Genomic DNA, 23,655 nt, shown 5'->3' on the forward strand with positions numbered 1-23,655 from the left:
CTATCGAAGCCATCCAGGTCCGGCAGAGAAGCAATCCGGAGAAGCCTCCACGTCAGAACAACAGGGTGATTTTGTCCCTTGGTATTTTCACCAATTTACTTTGGATTCTGCAGTATTTTGACAGGGAGCTTTGGAGTGCAGATTAATTATCTGAAGTTTGCCATCTTTTCAAACCACGCTCCAAGAATATAAATACATTTAAAACCCATACTCTCAATTTAGGACATAAGGCTAGTTCTTTGGACCAGGCCTTTAAGTAATTACTATTAAAAACACAATGCCCAACTTGTGAACCACCACTGGAAGGTCATGAAGAGCAAAATTCTACTAACTCTAGCATCCGACTTAGCAATTCCTGGAATTACCAGCCTCCACCAATAATGCATTTATTTGTAAAATCCACAGGAGTGTATTCTATCTTTCAGCAAACTCTGTCCAGTCAGAATTCAGGCGTAAATACTCCATGTGCAATTTGAAGATAGAGCAGCTGTTGTCCAATGCCAGGTTGATGCATAAAATAAAGTCTAAACACAAACACTCACTGAGCTACATTTGGCAGGACATCAATTCTAAGCCTTCAGTGCCATACAGTCTGTGTCTTGCCCTTTTACACATTTGTTTCAAAACTTTGCACCTACAAGACGTTTGCTCATCTACAATAAGCACACTCTCTTCAAAAGAATAGCCAATAAAACAGCAATATCAATCTCAAAGGAGCAAAACAAAAACACAATCTGAAAACTGTCCTACACTCAGTCAGTAATAAATGTGTACAGGTCTATAAAAGAGCAACACAACAGACAGCCAATCTTACTAACGATGAAATTAAGATTCCTGCATCACCGCTTCAGAATTTTCCTGTGCAAGGATCAACCTCCAACATGGATGCCTTGTGTTAAAGGTGGAAGTTGCAGGATATGTGGGCATCTTGAGGAGTCCACTTTGCACTGTCTCTACAACTGTCCTCTCTTAGATCAGGCAGCACAACTTTATCTTGAACCTTGATTTTAAGCCATGGACTTAAAATATTTGTCACCAGGCATTAATTGCTCACCTTAATTGTGCAAATACTCAACTGAATTGCAGATTCGCCAAGATCATGATGACAGCTGAGAAACCTTTTAATCCTGCAGCTTAGCTTCTCATCTAATTTTTAGCTTGGTTTTCTCTTGAGGGTCGATAACCATCATAGTATGCAAATGCTAAATTATGGTTGCACATGCTTTTATCATTTGTATGTTCTAGTGATTTTTTAGTAATCGCACAATAAGTTATTCATTCATTCTCCCTTTAAGAGCTTAGATATTGACTTTAACTGAGCAACTGGTCTATCATCTTGTTGACAATCATTAAAGTTTTTCTGGGAGGCGGCACTAGCAGCCAGCTTTTAAAACACTTTTCATATTCTGCAGAACTTGTTTTATATCTGTTTATTCAGGAGCACCCTATTTTCTTTCATAAGGCAAGGTAGATGTGCCAATTCCTGGAGGTACACTATTTGTTGTGGAGTCCCCCTATCTTCTTCAGACTATAAAGATTGGTTGAACGTGGAGAATTGTTTTCTGGTCATGATATTTTGTACTGCCAATGCGCAGGTTTTCAAAAACGTAACCCTCCATTTTTCCAAGGATGCGTAAATAAAAGAAAAAAGAATCATACAGGTCAAATATCTGTGTCCCAACATACTCTTAACCTGACACTGACTGACATGGCAAGGCCTATGTTGGATATTCTGGCTGATCCATTTATTAGAAAGTGTAACAATCCCCAAAAAATGCTCTTTACAAGGATTCAGCTGCTGTCGCTGTTGGCTCGATCCTAGATTCACAAAGTCTGGTGCGCTGTTTTATTTATGTTCCTTGAGCATACTTTAATATATGAGACACAATGCATGACATTAAATTTACTGGTCCTTTTTTATACACTGTTTGTAGTATTTGCAGACTCACTGCTTCAGATGTATACTGCATGATAATCACTTCAATAATATCGCCATAGAGTTCACTTTTCTCTTCTTTTTTGCAGGTGTGCTTGGACTTGTGCCTGTGGAGGCCGGGAATGGACATGGACAAAGCATTTCACAGTTCAGCTGCCATTCAGGTAACTGTGCCTACAGTGCCATTTAGCACAGGAGAGTATTCTTCTTAAGGCGTTCTGATTGGGTATTAACCTCTAACCTGACCTTTTCCCTGTTCTCACCAATGAGCTGCTCAAGGACAGAGTCTATGTTCTCCCTTTGGTGGATGCTCCACAGCAACAGGCCTCTTCTTCTGCAGACTCTGCAGTCTCATAACAGAGAAGAGACAGAGAGTCTCAGCTAATTTTTATGGTTTATGTTATCCTGTGGTAAATATGGCACAGGATCCCACAATCCTTACCTGAAGCCCACGGCATGCTCTTCTATGGTGTCTTACGAGCCAGAAAAACTTTGGCCTCCTCCACAGTTCAGAGTATCCTATGGTTAATGTTCTCAGCAATCCATGCTATCTTGTAAGGGATGTGATTGTAGCACTCGGCTACTTATCGCGGTTCATGATGTGAAAGCCGCCTTCCTTCACAGTTGCAGATTTCAAATAACTGTTATGAAAGCGAACCCTCCGATCCCATAGTCCTCGGCCCTTGTTCACAGAGCCGAAAGTTACTCTCCAGGCCCTTATCTGTCGATCCTAATTTTCCATAAGTTAAACAAATGAGGTATGAGTCATACCAAATCAGTGGAACCCTCTTTGTGCCAGCACCTAGGCTGCTATCCCTTCTATATATCAATCCCTATATTTTTGCTAGGGTTAAGTGTGCACACTGATTCGCACCCACTGAAACAATGCCAGTCCAAACGGACCTAACAAACTTAGTTCAAAAGCACAGGTGCACCACACTTCAAGAAAAAAGAAAGAGATGAATTATAAGTGTTGTAAATAAAAAATGACTTTTTCAAAATTATACTCACGTTGGGAATGAATTACATTATTTCCTTCCCTTCCACCCCTTTTCTCTTGAAGTGTGGTGCACCTGTGCTTTTGAACCTAATTTTCCATACTTAATATATAATGGACCACTCTGTTCCACATTGCTCTCCCTTGCTAAATATCTTACAGGGACATATAGCCCCTTTCCACTCGTCCAGGTAGAACACCCAACATTTGCACCACGTACACATAAAAGTAGAGAGTATGCAATAGCTGACCAGCCTACCTAATTTTTTGCCTTTGGCTGCACAAAAGAACCTGATTACCCTCAGACACTACTGTGGCTTTTACACCACCTATACCTCCTCTAGTTAATTTTTTTTCTTATGGGTTTCTATCAACACTTATGAGTCACAAATGGTGAGCAGAAACGTATTGGCGCCCTCCGTATTGTATCCCTGTGGAGGTTGGTATAATCAAACCCACAGTCAGACTGAGCCTACTGGCAGTGCTCAGTTCAATGATCCCTTCAGTTTGTGCTTGTCGTAGGAAACACACTGATATTGCCATCTATTGATGAACAAAGATTGGTCAGTAGATGGGGCCAGGGAGACAACACACTATCAAGTCACTACCAAGCGAGGGGAGATTCTGTTTTCTTAAGTAGAAAACTGCTTTAACTTGGGTACACTCCACTCTTACTTTATCTCCATATAGTGTTTCTGCCTCAACATATGTCAGCTTGTAGACATTGCTTTTACACTGCAACCGTTGATTACCAAATTGACATTTAGACTTTGAAATCCAGCTGCAAGGTCGTCGTCACTGTAACCCTTTTTTCTTACCACAGTCTTATATCTAAGATCTGGGAACAGAAGGATGTTGCTGTCTTTTAAAAGTGATCTCCTCTAGAAGTTTATGTAGTACATTAGCTTCCATTGGATCTGGAGATCTCCGTTAAGATGATGAAGGTTCTTTATAGTAACTCCAACCAGTGGTTAACAAAAACGAAGTTCTGCCCCTTTATTGATCTGGAAAGAAGCACCAATGACCAGGCTTCTCCCTTTCATGGCTCCTGTTTGCCCTTGCGATGGAGCCTTTGCAAATGGTGTTAAGGATTGCACAAGTAGAAAGAATATCATATGATGATGTGCATAGATCTCTTTTTCCCCGATGCCTCCTTGCCTTACTTATAAAAATGTTGCTGCTGGTATTTGTTCCTTAACTGAGGTTGTTTGCTAGCTTGGTGAACTATTCAGTTACATGTTAATGAATGTAATTCCTACATTTTGAAGGTAGTTGTGCTTCCAACTTGAATACCATGTGCAATGGACACACACATTGGATTTAACTAGTTATTTTCCTTTTCTTCAAACATCTGACTATGGTATAATTATTCTCCAGTATTAGGGTGTCTTTCATAGATTCACATGCTTGAATATTCCCCGTCGTCGGAGTGGGAGTCCCACGGTAAATAAAATAGCAATATATATAGCAAAATATACATAAATAATCACATAATTAGCGTTATACAGGTGTAAAAACACCCATAGTGTACCTATATGAGAAACTCCATAGGGATACAATGGAGAGAGACAAAAGACTTTTGTAGTCTATCTCTGTCATTATGTAAGTCCGAACTCCAGCCAATCAGGCGTCAGCCCCTCTCTAGAACCTTCTCCTCAGAGCTTCTCACCTCAGATTTTCTACCGCACGTCGTGTGACAGGGAGTCTCCCTGAGCTCTGCTCAGTTTTTGTCAGTCAGGATGTCTTCTAGTAAGAAATCTTTGTTTAGACCATGTTCTTCGTGTGGAAAGCTGTGTTTATTTTCTGAGGACCCACACAGTAAGTGTATTTACTGTTTATACCCAGACCATGAAGTGGCAAAATGTAAATTTTGTAGAACCTTTTCTACAAAAACTTTAAAGGACAGAGAAGGCCGCCTGTTATTATGGCTACAGAGACTGAAGGATAAGGATAACCCACTCTCTGATGTTGAAAGTCTTCTTTCTGGCCGTTCTCAACCAGCCTCTAAGCGCAGTAGTGTGCAGGAGTTACCATCTCCTTTCCTCAAGAAAAAGAAACTATCTTTGACTCTGACAGCTGCCACTTCTGCTGTCTCACCTACTGCTTTGTCGCCTAAGGGACACTGTTCTCAGGCTGCTGAGGCGTCTACTTCCCACTCCTCAGGGAAAAGATTGTCCGCCTCGTCGACGATACTGCCGACGACGAGATCTGCTGTTTCTAGCTCGTCGACGGTGACTCTGACGACGACATCAGCTGCTTCGTCGTCGACGAGCGTTCTGTCGACGTTATCCTCGTCGACGATTACCATCAGTACCACGAGGGCGGTGACTTCTATTTTGCCCATTACTTCATCGTCGACGAAGAAGGTAAAGGTTCCGTCGACGAAGATTGTGTCGTCGACGAAGACGTCGTCGAGCTCGTCGGCGCCCACTCCGTCGACGAAGAAAAAGAAGATCCCGCCGACGACACTGTCGACGGTGGTTCCGTCGACGAAAGCCTCGACGACGGCTCCGTCGGCAGCGGCCCCGTCGACGGCTGCTCCGTCGACGGCGGCCCCGTCGACGGCGGCTCCGTCGACGGCGGCTCCGTCGACATCGAGTTTGTTGCCACAAATTCTGTCGACGATGGTTCCGTCGACCATCATTCCGTCGACGACGGCTCCGTCGACGAGGGCCTCTCCAAAGGCGTCTGCAGAACATACCATGCAGCAATCGACGGCAGGGACATTTGTAAAGATAAGAGTAAGCAGCGTTTCGTCTGCCCAGAAGACAAAGAGGGAACAACTACCTCCGCTAACTTCAGCGTCGGTTTCATCTTTAACTGGGGTTTCTTGGACACCATTACCTCCTAGTGTTGGCCTGGATAGCCAGGAAGACAATATTCCTGTGGGAGATGCACAGCCTCCCTCACCATTATTCGCTACGGATACTGATCAGGAGTCCGAGGGGTTACCGGAGTCTTTTGGAACGGCACAAAGCCCGTCCGACTTAGTTATTAAATGCCAGGATGTCAGCAGTGAGGATGAAGATCCAGTTTACATACAGCAGGTCCCTGCGAAGCATAAAACGGCGACTCTTCCTTTGTCGCTCATAACTAATCTCCAACGCATGTTGGACGACTACAACCAACGGTTCCCTCTATCCCCTCAACGTTCAGAGGTTCCGTCAGCCCCGGTGATTCCGGCAAATATACAACCGGTACCTATTGTAAATCCTGTTCCTCAGATACCGTCTGCACCTCCAAGACAGGTTCCAGAAAGGTTGTTGCCTCACTATGAGCCTGTAGAGGAAGTCCCTCAGGACACAGAAGAGGGTGAAATCCCAGATGATGATGGGGATGTGGATGACAATGACGATGATATGGCGGAGTGGGACAATTACCAGGCACAAACACCATCCCCCTCACAGATAGTAACAGGGGATTCACCTCCAGTGGACATAGCCAATTTTCACCAACTGATGGAAAGGGCGGCACACCGTTTTAAACTAACAACGGAGCGCAGAGAGGAAGATTGCTTCCTTTATGATTTCAAGAATCAACCTTATAAACAGACGCATGCTATTCCCATTGTGGAGTTTATTTGGGAAGAAGGCAAGAAATTAATGCAGACACCGAATACCTTGCCAGCACAGGTGCCTCGATTAGAAAAGAAATATAAGGCACCAATCGGAACCCCAGCATGCCTCACGGGTCAGGCTAAACCTGAGTCAGTCGTTACGCAGGCAGCGCAACGTAAGGCGAAAAATCCTGCATCTACTATCACCACACCTCCGGATCGTGACGGACGTCGGATGGATGCCATAGGGCGTAAATTCTCTTCTATGGCCTCTACTGTGGTTAGAGCAGCTAATGCCTTGGCCATCTTGGGACGATATGACAGACAAGTATGGGCTGATATTTCGGATGTGGTTCAGGAGTTGCCAGAGCCATCTAAGGTGGAGGCAATGAAGTTGCTCCAAGAGGGAGAAGCGGCATCGGCGGAAATAATCGATTGTGCAGTAGACATCGCCTGCATGGGGTTCCGTCAGCTTGCCGGAGCGGCTGTTCTGCGCAGGCAAGGATGGTTAAGATCAACATCCTTTCGTCAGGAGGTACAGTCCATGATCCTTAACATGGCGTATGACGGCGAGGCGTTATTTGGAAACCACGTCGATGAAGCTCTACAGTCCATAAAGAAGGATACTGAGACAGCTAGATCGTTAGGAAACCTTCAATTTCAAAGGAGCAATTTTCGTGGTGCACGCGGACGCGGCACCTCCTCAAGTTTTCGAAGGGACAATAAACAATACAAACCTTACAATCAAGGATCCAACCGTTATTCTTATGGCCAGCAACAGCAAGCATCACGACAGCAAACCTCCAAGTCATATAGAGGAAAATCCTCATACAGAGGAACCACGTCAAAGAGACAGTGGCTCTTACCAGACGGACAAGGTTGGAGGTCGAATCTCTCTGTTCTTTTCCAAATGGTCCTCCATCTCAAGGGACCGTTGGGTTTTGGACATTGTAAAAAAGAGACACGCCTTAGAATTCACCAAATTCCCTCCTCCCACACCACCCTCCGGACCGCCACCAGCTCACATAAAAGAACTGTTGCATCAAGTTCGACTTTTAAGGCAAAAAGGAGCTATAGAATTGGTGCCAGTGTCTCAAAAGGGAAAAGGTTTTTATTCCCGGTTCTTTCTGATCACAAAGAAAAACGGAGAGTGGAGGCCCATCCTCGATCTAAGGGCGCTAAACAAATATATAAAGAGCCAATCCTTCCGTATGATGACGCTAGTAGACATCTTGCGCTTACTCTTGCAGGAAGATTTTCTGGCAACGATAGATCTCCAGGATGCCTATTTTCATATCCCTATATTACAGCGGCATCGGAAGTTCCTGCGTTTTCGAGTGGGTCAACACGATTACCAATTCAAAGTGTTACCATTTGGCCTGCGCTCGGCCCCTCGAGTGTTCACGAAGGTACTAGCTCCAGTAATAGCGTTTTTGCGACTCCAGGGAGTGCAAATATTTCCATATCTGGACGATTTTCTCCTGAAATCTCAGTCAAGCACTCACCTGCGACAACACACTCTTCTGTGCCAGGACGTGTTTCGCTCATTAGGTCTGTCCGTAAATGCAGAAAAATCCCAACTTCATCCGTACCAACAAAGAGATTTTCTGGGAGCAACTCTGGAAACTGTATCAGCAAAGGCGTTTCTCTCCCAGGAGCGTCTACAAAAGATTCTGCGACTGGTGTCTCTGATCAGATCAAAAGAGTCAGTTTCTGTGAGACTGTTAAAATCGTTTCTGGGAATGGCGTCATCATCCATTGCCTTGATTCCTCATTGCCGGCTGAGGACACGTCCTATCCAGGAAGCTCTGGATGCTCAGTGGCGTCAGGTAACGGGATCTTTCCACGACATGATATGTGTCACAGATCAAATGAGGTCAGCACTCGCATGGTGGACAATTCCAGCCAACTTGACGGAAGGCATGTCATTTCTGTCGGTGCCGCCGGACAGGACAATCACGACAGACGCCTCATTGGAGGGATGGGGCGCACATTTGGAGGATCTCTCTGTAAAGGGAAGATGGTCAAAACACCAAAGATCTTGGCACATCAACAAGTTGGGAGCTGATGGCGATTTTTCTGGCTCTAAAATCATTTCTACCTTTGCTCCAAGGAGAGTCAGTGCTAATACAGACAGACAACACAACCTGTATGCACTATGTCAACAAACAGGGCGGAACAAAATCCCCAAGTCTGTCCAGGTTAGCTCCAAGAATTTGGGACTGGTCTCTCAGTCATCATATCATGATTACGGCAGTACATCTACCAGGAGTATCCAATGTCCTAGCGGATTCCCTGAGCAGGTCCTCCTCGTCGACCCACGAGTGGGAGTTACACCAACCTATTCTAGAGAGGATATTCCAACTATGGGGTCGTCCGCAACTGGATCTCTTTGCTACGCCGGAGAACCGGAAATGCCGGAATTATGCAAGCTGGCATCCCCACAAGGAGTCGCAGGGGAATGCCCTTTTGATAAACTGGTGCAATCTATTTGCGTACGCCTTTCCTCCAATACCCCTCATACCTCGGGTTCTTTGGAAGATGAGGAGACAACCTTGCCACCTGATTCTAATAGCCCCGCGCTGGCCACGACAAGCGTGGTTCTCAGAACTGCTCCTGCTGTCCCAATGCCAACCAATCCTCCTGCAACATCGGACGGATCTGCTCACAATGAGCGAAGGGAGAATTTGTCATCCAAATCCCTCCTCACTGAGCTTATCGGCCTGGAACCTGAACACCATGAGTTCGCCCACCTAGACATCCCGCAGGATTGTAGGGATATTTTGGCCCAAGCAAGAGCACCCTCTACAGTCAGGACGTACAAGTTCAAATGGAAAAGATTCTGCCACTGGTGTGCTGCTAACGGAGTCCATCCGATACATTCCACGGCAGAGCAATTGCTACCATTCTTCTTGCACCTAGCTAGTTCTGGACTGTCTCATGCAACCTTACGGGTTTTTCTAGCAGCAATTTCCCGTTTCCGGCAAGATGGACCAAGTTCCCTTTGTTCCTCAAGAATAATCCGCCAATTCTTTAAAGGCTTATTCCGAAAATTTCCGCCAGTTCGGCGTCCTCCTCCGTTGTGGCATCTCAACGTTGTGTTAGCGCAATTGATGAGACCTCCGTTCGAGCCCATTCACAAGGCCGACCTAAAATATCTAACTTGGAAAGTAGCCCTACTTCTGGCACTAACGTCTTCACGTCGTGTCAGTGACATTCATGCTTTTACCATCAAACCTCCTTTCCTGCAGTTCAAACCGGATGCTGTAGTGTTACGCACCAATCCATCATTTCTACCCAAGGTGCCTACTGACTTTCATATTAATGAGCCAGTAATATTAAAGACCTTTTTTGCCAATCCTCAGACACCTGCAGAGCAAAGATTGCATTCTTTGGACGTGAAGCGGTGTCTAAAGTTCTACATCAGTAAGACAGCTTCGTTCCGAAAATCCGATCAACTTTTTATAGCATATGGACGCTGTCATAAAGGACGTCAGGTTACTAAGCCAACGATTGCACGCTGGATCTCGTCAGCTATTGTCTTCTGCCACCAAAGGGCAAATAAACCTCTGCAGTCTCCAGTGAGGGCACACTCCACTAGGGCAGTATCATCATCTACTGCCTTATTTGCTGGAGTACCTTTGCAACACATCTGCAGAGCAGCTACGTGGTCGACCAGACACACGTTTACTAAGCACTACTGCTTGGCAACTTTAAGCGAGGAGGATGCTGCAGTGGGACAGGCAGTGCTGCGCAATCTTTTTAAGTAAGGTGAGCCTCTTCCTCCCACCTCCATATTGTTTCCATTTATATGGTGCATTTACAATGTTACAGTTGTTCAATACTGTTTTTATGCATAAGAAGATTGATTATCTTTATATTTTTGAAACTGTTTTGGCATGGAAACAATGGTGATTGTTACTGCTAGCTATTCTATATTCAAGCATGTGAATCTATGAAAGACACCCTAATACTGGAGAAGAACAATTGTTACTTACCTGTAAACAGGTGGTTCTCCAGTATTGGTGTCTTTCATAGATTCACATGCGACCCTCCCTCCTCCCTTCAGAGGCTCTCTTCTCCTCATACATTCTACAGTCACTCTTGTGCTACAAAATCTGAGGTGAGAAGCTCTGAGGAGAAGGTTCTAGAGAGGGGCTGACGCCTGATTGGCTGGAGTTCGGACTTACATAATGACAGAGATAGACTACAAAAGTCTTTTGTCTCTCTCCATTGTATCCCTATGGAGTTTCTCATATAGGTACACTATGGGTGTTTTTACACCTGTATAACGCTAATTATGGGATTATTTATGTATATTTTGCTATATATATTGCTATTTTATTTACCGTGGGACTCCCACTCCGACGACGGGGAATATTCAAGCATGTGAATCTATGAAAGACACCAATACTGGAGAACCACCTGTTTACAGGTAAGTAACAATTGTTCTTCTTCATTGCCATGGCTCATAGAGTTGGAATGAAAATTGTAAGCTACCTGTAATGTATGTTACGTGTGTCGTTGGCACATTTACAGATCAATGATTTGACCATATCCTTAGTCATTCTACATTTATCAGTTTTGGAGGGAATTAGTTTATCTGAATTTTAGAAACTACCTAGACTTTGTCCAATTTTCAAACATACTGCAAGCAGACAGTTTTTGGCTATCAGTGGAGTCATTAAGGTTTAAGGAAACTATATGATAAAATACAATACAGTATTTTAACGGGCACTACTGCCGTTAGTAGCTTCCTGGCACTGTAAAACAAGAGTTCTAACATTAAACATTAAACAGTGATAGTGTAAGTTAACAGGTGAGCCTCCAGCTGTTTATTGGGCAAAGGTATAAACCTGTTATTTAATCTTGACCACTAATATATATTCTGTTAGTCTGTGGTAAAATAAAAACAATAGATGGTAGATATGAAAGGGTAGCAGAAAATGTGTCAATTTCCTATTTTTTTTAAAAAAATCTGTTTATTGTAATTTTAACAGAGATACAAAATAATATGGTAATTACTAAATTACTACCAGGTGTATGGTACACTTACATAAGGCAGTCCGTTTCCTAATTTGATGAATCCATCTGAGATTGATGCTTAGGAAATAAACCTACCATATTTACTTTAGAGCAAATTCGTCACTTGGCTTGTAAAAGGTAGGATTCATGCCCAAACTGTCTTAGAGACAGAGGCAGTTCAGTCTGCGTGTAGAATATGTCCAAAATTGTTAAAGTACTACAAAGAGGTTTGTAATCTGAATGCTAAAACATTAAATGTTGACACTGAGTATACTCCTATAATGTATTTGGTATTTTTCATAAGTTGAAACCACAAAGTTCAGGTGTAATATTGAAGCATCAGCTTTTCCTGCTGTCTAAACATCTTTTTGGAAATTCCCTTCAGGTATTCCTAAATTAGAAGGGCCCGATTAAAGCATTAGATAAATGTACTAAGCTCTGATAGAAATGTCTGCCCAAGGTAAAACATGTTTTGTATAGTGATGAAAAGTGCCCTTTGATTATCTGTAACGTCTCAAGAATGTTCTCAACTTTGTGTCGAAGCAAAAAAAAGTAAACAGGTGGAAAACGTGGAAAATCTCCCCTGGGGGTGAATTCCATGTTTGGTGCAAAATTCTAACTTATTTTGAATGAATTACCAAAGCGCACCCAAAAATCTACATGCCTAAAGTATTGCTTGCATAACTTCTACCAGTGGAAAATTCTGCTAATTAAAATATGTATATGTACTTGAACATTTGATTTTATTACTTTTTGGGGAAAAAAAGAATTCTGATGAAAAAACCTGTTGCCCTAAACCCCGATTAAAAATGAGCCAGTTCCCACCCAATTTCCACCCAGAAACACACTAAATGATGTACTCAGCAAAAGTAAATTTGCATTTCCAGGGCTGTAAATACCTGCATAGGGAAGGGTAAATGCCCACAAACATCGAAGTTTGTCGGGTTTTCACCTACTCCCTGAAACACAGAAAAACCCACCTCAACCATAAATTTAAAAAGTGGGAAATTATACCTTAGGAGCTTCCACTACGTTTCTCCCACACTAGGTGCCTGAAAGCAGCCTAGTAAAATATGCAGCCAATTGCTGTGGAGGTTTGATACTATGGTCATGCTGCTGGCTTTGTTGGACCCTTGTTGTTTGAGATCTTATGGGGGTTGCCAGTGACTCTCAGAACTTGTTGACCACCAAATTGTGCTGCAGTGAAAAAAAAACTTCCACTTATCCTCCTTCCCCCAAAAAATCTGCTAAAAATACAAGCGCAAACTAGGATCTGATCCGCACCCACTGATGGAAAAGAAACTAAAGTTGTTCGTTGCTTGCCAGAGGATTTGGACAGCCTGCTTAAGTGGTATATTGGCTACATACAGTTTTGTTTGAATGGCTTTGTGTTATCAGACCAGTAACTTCCATTCTGCTTCCTACTAGACAGGAGAGAAAAAAACAATGTTGATCCTGCTCGGTTGCAGAACTTGGGTCCTTTTTTCACATCTCCTGCGTGATATCACTAAAGATTTGTACCTTGTTAAATTGCAATTCTGAATTTGTATTGGTTTAAGCAACAGCAAAGATGGAATTCTAATGCTCATGTTTTTACTCTTTTTTTTCTAGATTTAGTTACTGATTTTGACTTTTCTCCATTTAATGACTTCTTGTTGGCCACATGTTCAGCAGATGAAAGCGTGAGTATTCTACTTCTATTTCAGTCCCCAAATGAAAACATAATCTTTCTTGTAAACATGCAGCTTTAGCCTGGTGCCAAGATTCTTTTAGAGCTCACACTAGATGCCTTACTTGTATGTAAACCTCCAAGTTGGTTCCATGTGTGCCACATGTAAACAAATGGGTGCAAAAGTCTCCGTTCAGCTACCAATGACGAGAAACGTGGGCACAACTGGTGAGAACCAACCAGCAAGCTCCTATGGTGTAGCCCACGTGAGCTGCTATCTCGTTTTTTCACAACTTTTTGTTTTATATACACCTGTTTAAGTGGAGGGTATTTGTTTACAACACAGTGACTTATAACTCGAAGGTTGTTTTAAAATAAAATAGATCAGGCCAGATTGAGTTGGGACAATACCTGTGAAACATGAAGGGTTGTTGGTGGGGTATATAAAATGAATTCCCATTCCCACTCGTAAAGTTGAGAAAATTAAGTGCCCGTGTTGATCAGGTCTGATTGTTATTGATGGTTGGAACATAGCAAGTCAACTCTCTTGGTGGTGGACACATGGTAAACAAGTAAGGGTGAGATTCTATATAATGAATGTAGCTGATGAGCCAATATTCTAGAATGGCAGTGATGTAGTTACAAAAAGTGTGGGCTCAATCAGTTCAAGCGACTTGATCACCAGCAAAAAGGTTGCTAAGCTTAGTCTTGATAAGAGAACATAAGAAACCTGGCTTAGACGTACAGAAAACCCACTAGTCCAAAGGCAGAGATTCTCATTGAGGGGGGTAGGTGTAGGGTAGTGCTTCCTTCCATCTGTCAGTTAGAAGAAAGCAAAGTTGTCATATTTTTGAAGTGGGCCTTTGCCACTCAGCTTAACAGAGAATCTAAGGGGAGATATCTTTTCATGAAACATATGACGTTGGGTGGTGATGCCATCACAACTACATTAGTATATATGCCACTACCAGAATTTATTTGATACATTGACTAATATTGGCAGAGATCTCTTACACTGAAACAGAAGGTGAAAAGGGTGACGGGCATGGTATCTTCCTTCAGATCAAAAGTTATATATAGATTGGAACCTAGGACCTTAAAAGTAGATAAAGTGACCAAAGATGGTATACATACCAGAAGTGTTAGGAACATGTCACATCATCAGACCCAAATAGCTCAACGAAAGTCTTTTTCCGCGTACCCAAAAGAAACCTCCGCTCTGCCGACCTCGCCCTAGCAGTGACCTCCGCTTCCGCAGAATGAGGGCAGTCGGAAGAGCCTTCTCCTACGTCATGGCCAAGGCCTGGAACGAGCTCCCAGTCAACATCAGACGTTCCCCTACCCAGCACACCTTCAGGAAGTGCCTCAAGTCCTGGCTTTTCTGCTGACCCGGAGCTGAATTCCCCCCCCCCCCCACCTCCCCCCAGCGCCTTGAGACCCTCATGGGTGAGTAGCGCACTTTAAAAGCCCTTGATTGATTGTACATAGTCTGGTAGCATCGAGCACGCACAAGGTTATCGGAGGAATGCTTGCAATAAGTCTAGCCACTGACAGTCGCTCTGGGTAGCATTCTGACCCATCATTGTTTTGCATATGATGCTACCTCAGTGTGGACCCAGCTACATGGAAATCAGTATTGATCCTACTCCAATAGGACCAGTCAAGCCCCAAATGCCAGGCCTGGTTCTCCCGGAGTCAGAAAATAAGCAACCCAAGAATGATTTCACCCTGATTGGGGCTTATCAGTTGGGTGTAGGGTTAGGACCCACATCTGGCATACCCTTACCGCTTAAGGCGGTACATAAAACACACAAAACGTGATGGGAAGAATTCTTGTAATAAGTCTAACTACTGGCAATTGCTCGAAGTAGCATTCCATTTAATCGTTCTTTTGCCCAAGATGCCACCTCAGTTTGGACCCAGCCACATGCAAATCAGTCTTGACCCTGTTCTAGTGGGAACAGTCCAGCCCGAACTGCCAGGGCAGGTCCTCTCTGAACTCGAACATCAGCAGTCCAATACCTGATTTGCCCTGGGAAACCTGTGCAGGACCTGACCTGTCATTTATGTCTGGACTGTTTCTGTGTTTTCGTGCTCTCTCCCTCTTTTCTGCTTCCTCCTCACATCCCAACCCCTTGCATTCTCCTTGCGGCTTGCCCTCCTCACCGACTCCTATACCTTGCTTCTCTGATCAGCTTTTCTTTTGTCTTCTTTTCCCCGTCCCCCTGCCCAAACTTCCACGCCCCTTCCTTCTCACAGTTGCTCCTAAGGCACAAGACCTACAAATTGTGTGGGTACTAATTGCCACAAGTAATTCTCAATATAATCACATTGAGTGCTGTTATAGGAGGTGATGCCACAACACTATCATTCCCCTCTCCCAAAGGCAAATAGGTAGAACGTACAGTGAAATCTGAAATATATGCTTTATAATTACGAATGTGAACTTATATATGGAATTGAAAGTGAATGTTTTAGACAATAAGCAAATTTGTTTACAGTATAATCCGGACATTTATACACATTAAATAATTTAAATAGTACAAAATAAAGATAAAATGTACGTATCTGATATTCAAATATAAAAAGAGACAACCTTTTTGTACAGATGTGTGGTACTCCATAATAAAAAGTTTAATCAAATAATGTTTTTTTAATTAACATCAGAACATTAAGCCACGCAGTGCAATCACTATCTCAAACATTCAGCCTAGAGCGTATCGCACCATGCACGTTATATTATCCATTCATCAAATTATAGGGGTCCTACCATCTACCCTAACTCATGCAGTGTTTATGTGGTCATCCTCTGGCTTTCCAATTGGACTCCTCTATTTTCCCACACCAGTCCATTGCTGTCTAACGATGGTGAAGGGACCTATGGACTTCCAGTGTCTAACAACGTCTCTTTTGACAATCATTGTTCCAATGCCAACCAAGGTGTTTTACCACCAGCAGCCCTCCAGCATACCCTGAAGGGCAAAACAGGAAGAGAGATAACCGGCCTGCCTAGTATTTTAGTGAGGGTGGTAAGTAATTCAAACCAGTATTTTACTATGACAAGGCATCTCCAACCCTAATGGAAAAGGTCCCAGCTGCGGCCGTTATGTTGGAATCAAGTGGACGAGGGGATATTGGTTGTTCACTGTAGATTCTTAGGGGTGAAGAAAGTAGTGTGCATGTAGTTTAACTGGATGAGGCGCAATTAGGAGGGAATGAGAAAATCATGCGTTGCCATTTTGGAGTCACCAATCTGGCTTATTAAGTGCCCTACATATTCTGGAATGAATTGTGCTCTACATAGTGACTCAACAGACTGTATCTGAGGCTAGTCAACCCCAAAATGTAAGAAGTGAAATCTAGATCACATGATGGAGTATACATATGGATCGGAGTTCATATATTAAATCTCAGTCAAAGGTTGCTACAACCTTTCTGGCAGAAGTGTCCAAAAGGTGCCCCCCTAATAAAATGTCTGAAAATCCCTCATAAGCCGTTAGCGTCTTTCACTTCATCCATCCATTCAAAAACTGGATACTGTATTCATCAAAGCCTTTCATGATACCCGTTCACTGTTTAAAATACTGGCGTAGTCAACCCATAGTATCTCAAAACTATATCTTTCATATGTTTAGACCTCTTACCTTTTTTGTAAAAATGATTTTCATTACACTTGTGTTGCAGTTATACAAGAGTTGTTACAATGCACCTTGCTCAGTAAGGGTAGACGCAGATTCAGACTTTTTACCCATAACTACATTCTATGATCTCATTCCCACTGAATGGTTGAAAAACTCAACATGGCTGCTGCCTTCGCACTGCCCATTTGTGTCTGCATGTTACAAGCTAGCTCTAAGTGTATAGGGTTCTACAACAATCTTGGGAACCTTGGGTAGGGGAAGCTAGATGTGATCCGTGGGTAGTGGTTGCTTTTACAGTCTTGTGTTCCAACCACTTTAATTTAACGGTATTGGCAACTGTTTCCTCTTCTAACTACCTATATTTCTTCTCGTCTGCTGTCTTACATTTCCACTGTGGATACAGCCTATGTGGTGGTGAAACTCCACCACTCTTGTTCTTGTGAAATTTCTTCTGCTGCCTTGGTGGGGGTAGACACTCCACATCATTGGTAGACTGGCAGATAAACTCTAACACAGATCTTAGGTATTTATGTATTGTAAAGAAACTTAGTGTAGTTCAAATGACTGACCACAAAGTGTAGTTCAAATGACTGACCACAAAGAACACTGGAAGCTTTCATATATATGGGGTAAAAGGTTTTTAGAATGCTTAGTCACAGATATAACAATCATTTTAAATTTACTGGACTTTTTTAGGTCTTTCTCCTATTTCAGTCACAATGATGCAGGGAGGATATCCTGGCCTCTAATGGAAGCAAGGACTTTGAGCCCTACTGCTGTCATAATGTGTAATAAAAGATCGCCCTCATTGAGGTGCAGTGACTCTGTTGTCACTGTACTTGCTGGACTAAACATAACCATGCCTCTCTTTCCACGTCTGGCAAGAGGATCACAATAAAGGTCTAGTCGGTTTGGAACGGTGCTTTAGAGATATGGCCTTCAGTTACCACTGCTTCAACTTAGTGGTGCCAACAACTTGTTCTTTGTTTAGCAGACTGTCTAGCTTCATGTTTGCACTTTAACGTTCCTTTTCTTCCCTCAGCTTGTCGCTATGCTGCTCTATTCTCAATTTCTCTTTTTCAAACTTCTCTGGGCCTTCTGCATCTTGAATTCTAGCTTCTTAAGCTGGAGAGCATCAACTTTAAAGTTGGGAAACTCTGTGGAATCAGGGAAAGAGGCAGTGGGATAAGGAGGGGCGCTTTTGAGGTTTTCTTCCTCTTGGTTGTCTTCTGGGGAGCTAGAGTTGTCAGCAGTTTCAGCACTAGGAGCTGTATGTGTTTAGAGCTACCAGAAAGTAACATCTAACAAATTAGCTTTTGTGACACCACCGAACTTCAAGTACTTTAGTCTAAATGCTGACCATAATCGTGTAAGAACAAGGCTTTCCAAACGGACTCTTCTAAGTCTGGATTTTAATTGTAGAAACTGAATTTTAGTACATGGTATCTCCTAAAGTATGGATCTTGAGCTACACTGCTGTCCTCCTGCTGTCAGGTGTTTTCTGGAAATCAAGCCTGGCTCAGTGTTTACCTGCTTTACAGGCAGTTCTGAAAACTTTGAAGGGAAGACTGGGTTAGTGGGATCATGCCGTGTCCATGCATGCAGCTCATGCCATAAAGCAGCAGTGCGAGAAAGGAGGTTTAATGGACGAGCAGGTTAAGGAGGGAGCAAAAGTGCTACAGTAGAAGTAGTGGAGGAATGCACTTGACAAGTAGCACTAGATTGAGGGGGACGTCAAGCACAATAGTGGGAGGGAGGCACTGTGATTTGACCTCTTATTTGCAAGCAACTGTGTCAGTGGCCACTCGGTAAGTAAGATCATGAAACTAATATTGAACGAGCTACTAAGGCCACCTGTGAAGCCATGGTTGAATTTTTAGGTCATTTGCAGCTGAAGATATGAGGTCACAAGATTGCTATCAATGGTATGTGTTAAGTTGACAACAGCAAGCCAGTAGTTTTTTCCAAGTACCTTTATTCCGCCAACATTACAGCACAGGTTCTTCCACAGTCTTCACCGCCATCCTCAGTCTCCAACCGCCACCTGTATTCCTTTGTAACCATGGCACCACATCAAGTAAGTCATAGGATAGAATGAATCACAGACCAAATAAAAATGGAGACTACAGCACGTCTTCCCCTCTTAAGGAATTACAGATATTGTATTGCACATGTCATGAAAATAAATTTAATTTTTTTTTTTTAAACGCACTTTATTGAGTTTTTATGCAAACATCCACGAAGTGACTCACAATATTCAACAGCATAATCCCTGAGAAGTAATCAACAACCCCCCACCAATGACACAGTGCATAATGCAAGGATGTACAAGTCGTTCCAGAGCTGTGCGCCAAATAAACCAAAAATCTCCCAACTAAAACCTATCGCTAACCACCATGAGTCATGAAAATAAATTAATACATGAAACAAAAAAATCGAGTAAGAAAAACTAACAAGGAACAAGTTCAATGAATTGCATCAGTAAGAAAATAATGCAGAACTCATACATTCAAGATTGTATGATGAAATATACAGAATTGTACATAGCCAATTAACACATCAGTATTAACGTATATCAGTCAGTCGAATATGCTTTTATTTGATTCATTAAAAATCGTAAAAGGATGGACAACCATCATGAAACGCAATACTTTAAGTATACATTTAAAAAAAAATAAAAAGGCCTTGAGTTCATCATCACAATAAGGGGCAGCTAATTAAAATAATGACAAGTGTAACAGTACATTTAGAAAATATGTGCCAATTGATTGGCTACTTGGCTAGATTCGCTTTTTTCCAGTTCTTTTGCCGCGATTTTCCAAAATGTTTTGGTTCTGCAGGACAGGGGAATCACAACCCTCCAAGACACTTAATGACTGCTACTCTACATGTTCATATTTGTTCCATCCTTGGAGCCTCCCGAAGGTTGGATTTTCGAGTTTCCAATAAGAAAGGGCAAGTACATAGTAGATGTAGTAGTGACTCTTCCCCTTGACCGCAGAGGCGGCATACCTTGGATGGCCATGTTTGTTTCCATTTTGGGGTCAAATCCTTTGAGGGGAAAGATCCCATTCGTAGCAACGTTAGATAATGCTTTTTCTGGTGGGAGAAATGTTCCATCAGGTATTGTTGCGGCTTCAGCCTCTGGTAGGCCTGTATCACAGCCCAGGCATGATGTTGTTTTGCGAAGGTCGTTTTATCTGTTAATAAAGAGGTCCGCTTAATGGCGTTATTAACCACGCTTTTAAATCCAGAGTACGTTGCAGGGTGAGCCAAGCATCCTCTAGCTGTAGTGCCGATAGGGATTTCTTCAGGGCTGTTATGGTTGAATTGACTAGACTCATTTGGTTTTCAATCTCGACCCAACAATGATGGGCTAGGGTGCTGTCTTCTGCTTACCTCATCCTCCAGTAGTATTTTACTAACGCGCCTGGTCTGGCCATGATCTGATTTTGTTGTACATATTCTAGGCGAATTTATGCCTGTGAGGTATGCAGCGGTATTGAGAACAGTCTCTTAAAAAGTGTGGATTGTACTGCTTTGTTCGCCATAAGTTGGCAGGGCATGCTCAGACGTGAGTCCCTTTCTCACTTTGCCACTGGATTCAAGCAAGCCTGGCTGAAGACGGCTGAAATGCCAGAAACCGGTCCTAGGAAGCTTGTTTCCGGTCCAGGGAAGGCATGGCTTGGCAGTTCGGGCTGGACTGTTCCCATGAGGCACAGGGTCAGACTGATTTGCATATGGCCATGTCTGAACTGGGGTGGCAGAGTGGGCTAAAGAACGGTGATGGATCAAACCCAGATCTGTTGACTGGGCGTGAGTGTTTGATTGGTTCTGATGCTCCGTCCATCACCACCCCCTTTTGTACTGCTTTGTTCGCCATAAGTTGGCAGGGCATGCTCAGACGTGAGTCCCTTGCTCACTTTGCCACTGGATTCAAGCAAGCCTGGCTGAAGACGGCTGAAATGCCAGAAACCGGTCCTAGGAAGCTTGTTTCCGGTCCAGGGAAGGCATGGCTTGGCAGTTCGGGCTGGACTGTTCCCATGAGGCACAGGGTCAGACTGATTTGCATATGGCCATGTCTGAACTGGGGTGGCAGAGTGGGCTAAAGAACGGTGATGGATCAAACCCAGATCTGTTGACTGGGCGTGAGTGTTTGATTGGTTCTGATGCTCCGTCCATCACCACCCCCTTTTGTACTGCTTTGTTCGCCATAAGTTGGCAGGGCATGCTCAGACGTGAGTCCCTTGCTCACTTTGCCACTGGATTCAAGCAAGCCTGGCTGAAGACGGCTGAAATGCCAGAAACCGGTCCTAGGAAGCTTGTTTCCGGTCCAGGGAAGGCATGGCTTGGCAGTTCGGGCTGGACTGTTCCCATGAGGCACAGGGTCAGACTGATTTGCATATGGCCATGTCTGAACTGGGGTGGCAGAGTGGGCTAAAGAACGGTGATGGATCAAACCCAGATATGTTGACTGGGCGTGAGTGTTTGATTGGTTCTGATGCTCCGTCCATCACCACCCCCTTTTGTACTGCTTTGTTCGCCATAAGCTGGCAGGGCATGCTCAGACGTGAGTCCCTTGCTCACTTTGCCACTGGATTCAAGCAAGCCTGGCTGAAGACGGCTGAAATGCCAGAAACCGGTCCTAGGAAGCTTGTTTCCGGTCCAGGGAAGGCATGGCTTGGCAGTTCGGGCTGGACTGTTCCCATGAGGCACAGGGTCAGACTGATTTGCATATGGCCATGTCTGAACTGGGGTGGCAGAGTGGGCTAAAGAACGGTGATGGATCAAACCCAGATCTGTTGACTGGGCGTGAGTGTTTGATTGGTTCTGATGCTCCGTCCATCACCACCCCCTTTTGTACTGCTTTGTTCGCCATAAGTTGGCAGGGCATGCTCAGACGTGAGTCCCTTGCTCACTTTGCCACTGGATTCAAGCAAGCCTGGCTGAAGACGGCTGAAATGCCAGAAACCGGTCCTAGGAAGCTTGTTTCCGGTCCAGGGAAGGCATGGCTTGGCAGTTCGGGCTGGACTGTTCCCATGAGGCACAGGGTCAGACTGATTTGCATATGGCCATGTCTGAACTGGGGTGGCAGAGTGGGCTAAAGAACGGTGATGGATCAAACCCAGATCTGTTGACTGGGCGTGAGTGTTTGATTGGTTCTGATGCTCTGTCCATCACCACCCCCTTTTGTACTGCTTTGTTCGCCATAAGTTGGCAGGGCATGCTCAGACGTGAGTCCCTTGCTCACTTTGCCACTGGATTCAAGCAAGCCTGGCTGAAGACGGCTGAAATGCCAGAAACCGGTCCTAGGAAGCTTGTTTCCTGTCCAGGGAAGGCATGGCTTGGCAGTTCGGGCTGGACTGTTCCCATGAGGCACAGGGTCAGACTGATTTGCATATGGCCATGTCTGAACTGGGGTGGCAGAGTGGGCTATAGAACGGTGATGGATCAAACCCAGATCTGTTGACTGGGCGTGAGTGTTTGATTGGTTCTGATGCTCCGTCCATCACCACCCCCTTTTGTACTGCTTTGTTCGCCATAAGTTGGCAGGGCATGCTCAGACGTGAGTCCCTTGCTCACTTTGCCACTGGATTCAAGCAAGCCTGGCTGAAGACGGCTGAAATGCCAGAAACCGGTCCTAGGAAGCTTGTTTCCGGTCCAGGGAAGGCATGGCTTGGCAGTTCGGGCTGGACTGTTCCCATGAGGCACAGGGTCAGACTGATTTGCATATGGCCATGTCTGAACTGGGGTGGCAGAGTGGGCTAAAGAACGGTGATGGATCAAACCCAGATCTGTTGACTGGGCGTGAGTGTTTGATTGGTTCTGATGCTCCGTCCATCACCACCCCCTTTTGTACTGCTGTGTTTAGGACTGTGGCATTTTTAATGTTCAGAATTTCCGAGCCGTATGAGATGAAAGGTAGAAATTTAGCGGCAATCACTTTCAGCAAATGGCCGGTGGAGCATCCTATGCGTTTTTTCCTAAGGGTTTTGAAAGCGAATAACAACTGTTTGGCTTTCATAAGGCCTTGGTCCAAGTGTAACTTAAAGTTAAGCTTGCAATCTAGCTGAAAACCTAGGTATTTATAGCACACAACCCTGGTCAGTGGTTGCTCACCCAATTTCCAGGAAAAAGTATTCCTTTTCGATATTTTATTGGATTTGGAGAAGCACATAACTTTTGTTTTTTGTGGTTAATCGTAAGTTGGTTCAGGGTAGTGTAGGCTCCCAATTCCGTAACCAGTTTCTGCAGGCCTACGGGAGTTTGTGCTAGCTTGTAAGTTGGTTCAGGGTAGTGTAGGCTCCCAATTCCGTAACCAGTTTCTGTAGGCCTACAGGAGTTTGTGCTATGAACGTATATAGTACAGAATTTATATAATCAAAATTGAATAAAATTTCACACCAAATGTGACTCCACCTAATTATTGCAATACAGAGACTTCCAGGTATAGCGGTGCTGTTCAGGAACAAGCACTCCTACACACCCCATTGAGGCTGGATTCTGCATAGTCTACATGCAAATCATTGGCCGTCTTAGGATCCTGCAAGGGTGAAGAGGATGTTGAACCTATAGAAGCATCATTCAGTGAATCACCTTTTCCTCCGCACTTTGCTAACGTAGACATACTTCATACCTCTCCATCACTTAAAGCAACCACATTCTTCTTTACACTAAAGATATATTTTGGACCCCAGAATTTGGATTTATCCTTAAGTGCACATTCCTCTTACGTTCACTATACTTCTCATCAAAACATTTATACCTCTCTTGGTATTTCTTCACCACACGGGAATCCACCACCCTTACACATTTGTAATCCAACCATGA

At 43.9% G+C, this 23,655-nt stretch overlaps 1 protein-coding gene across 1 annotated transcript in view; it reads left to right on the forward strand.

Moving 5' to 3' along the window:
• Nucleotides 1-23,655, forward strand: part of CORO7 (coronin 7) — an 850,148-nt gene that overhangs the window by 118,374 nt on the left and 708,119 nt on the right. The window contains exons 3-4 of the mRNA XM_085628451.1: nucleotides 2,026-2,100; nucleotides 13,126-13,196. Of these exons, the coding sequence (XP_085484577.1) occupies nucleotides 2,026-2,100; nucleotides 13,126-13,196 (146 nt within the window). The remainder of the gene's footprint in view (nucleotides 1-2,025; nucleotides 2,101-13,125; nucleotides 13,197-23,655) is intronic.

This window comes from Triturus cristatus, chromosome 10, assembly GCF_964204655.1.
Source record: "Triturus cristatus chromosome 10, aTriCri1.1, whole genome shotgun sequence".
Classification (NCBI taxonomy): Eukaryota; Metazoa; Chordata; class Amphibia; order Caudata; family Salamandridae; genus Triturus; species Triturus cristatus.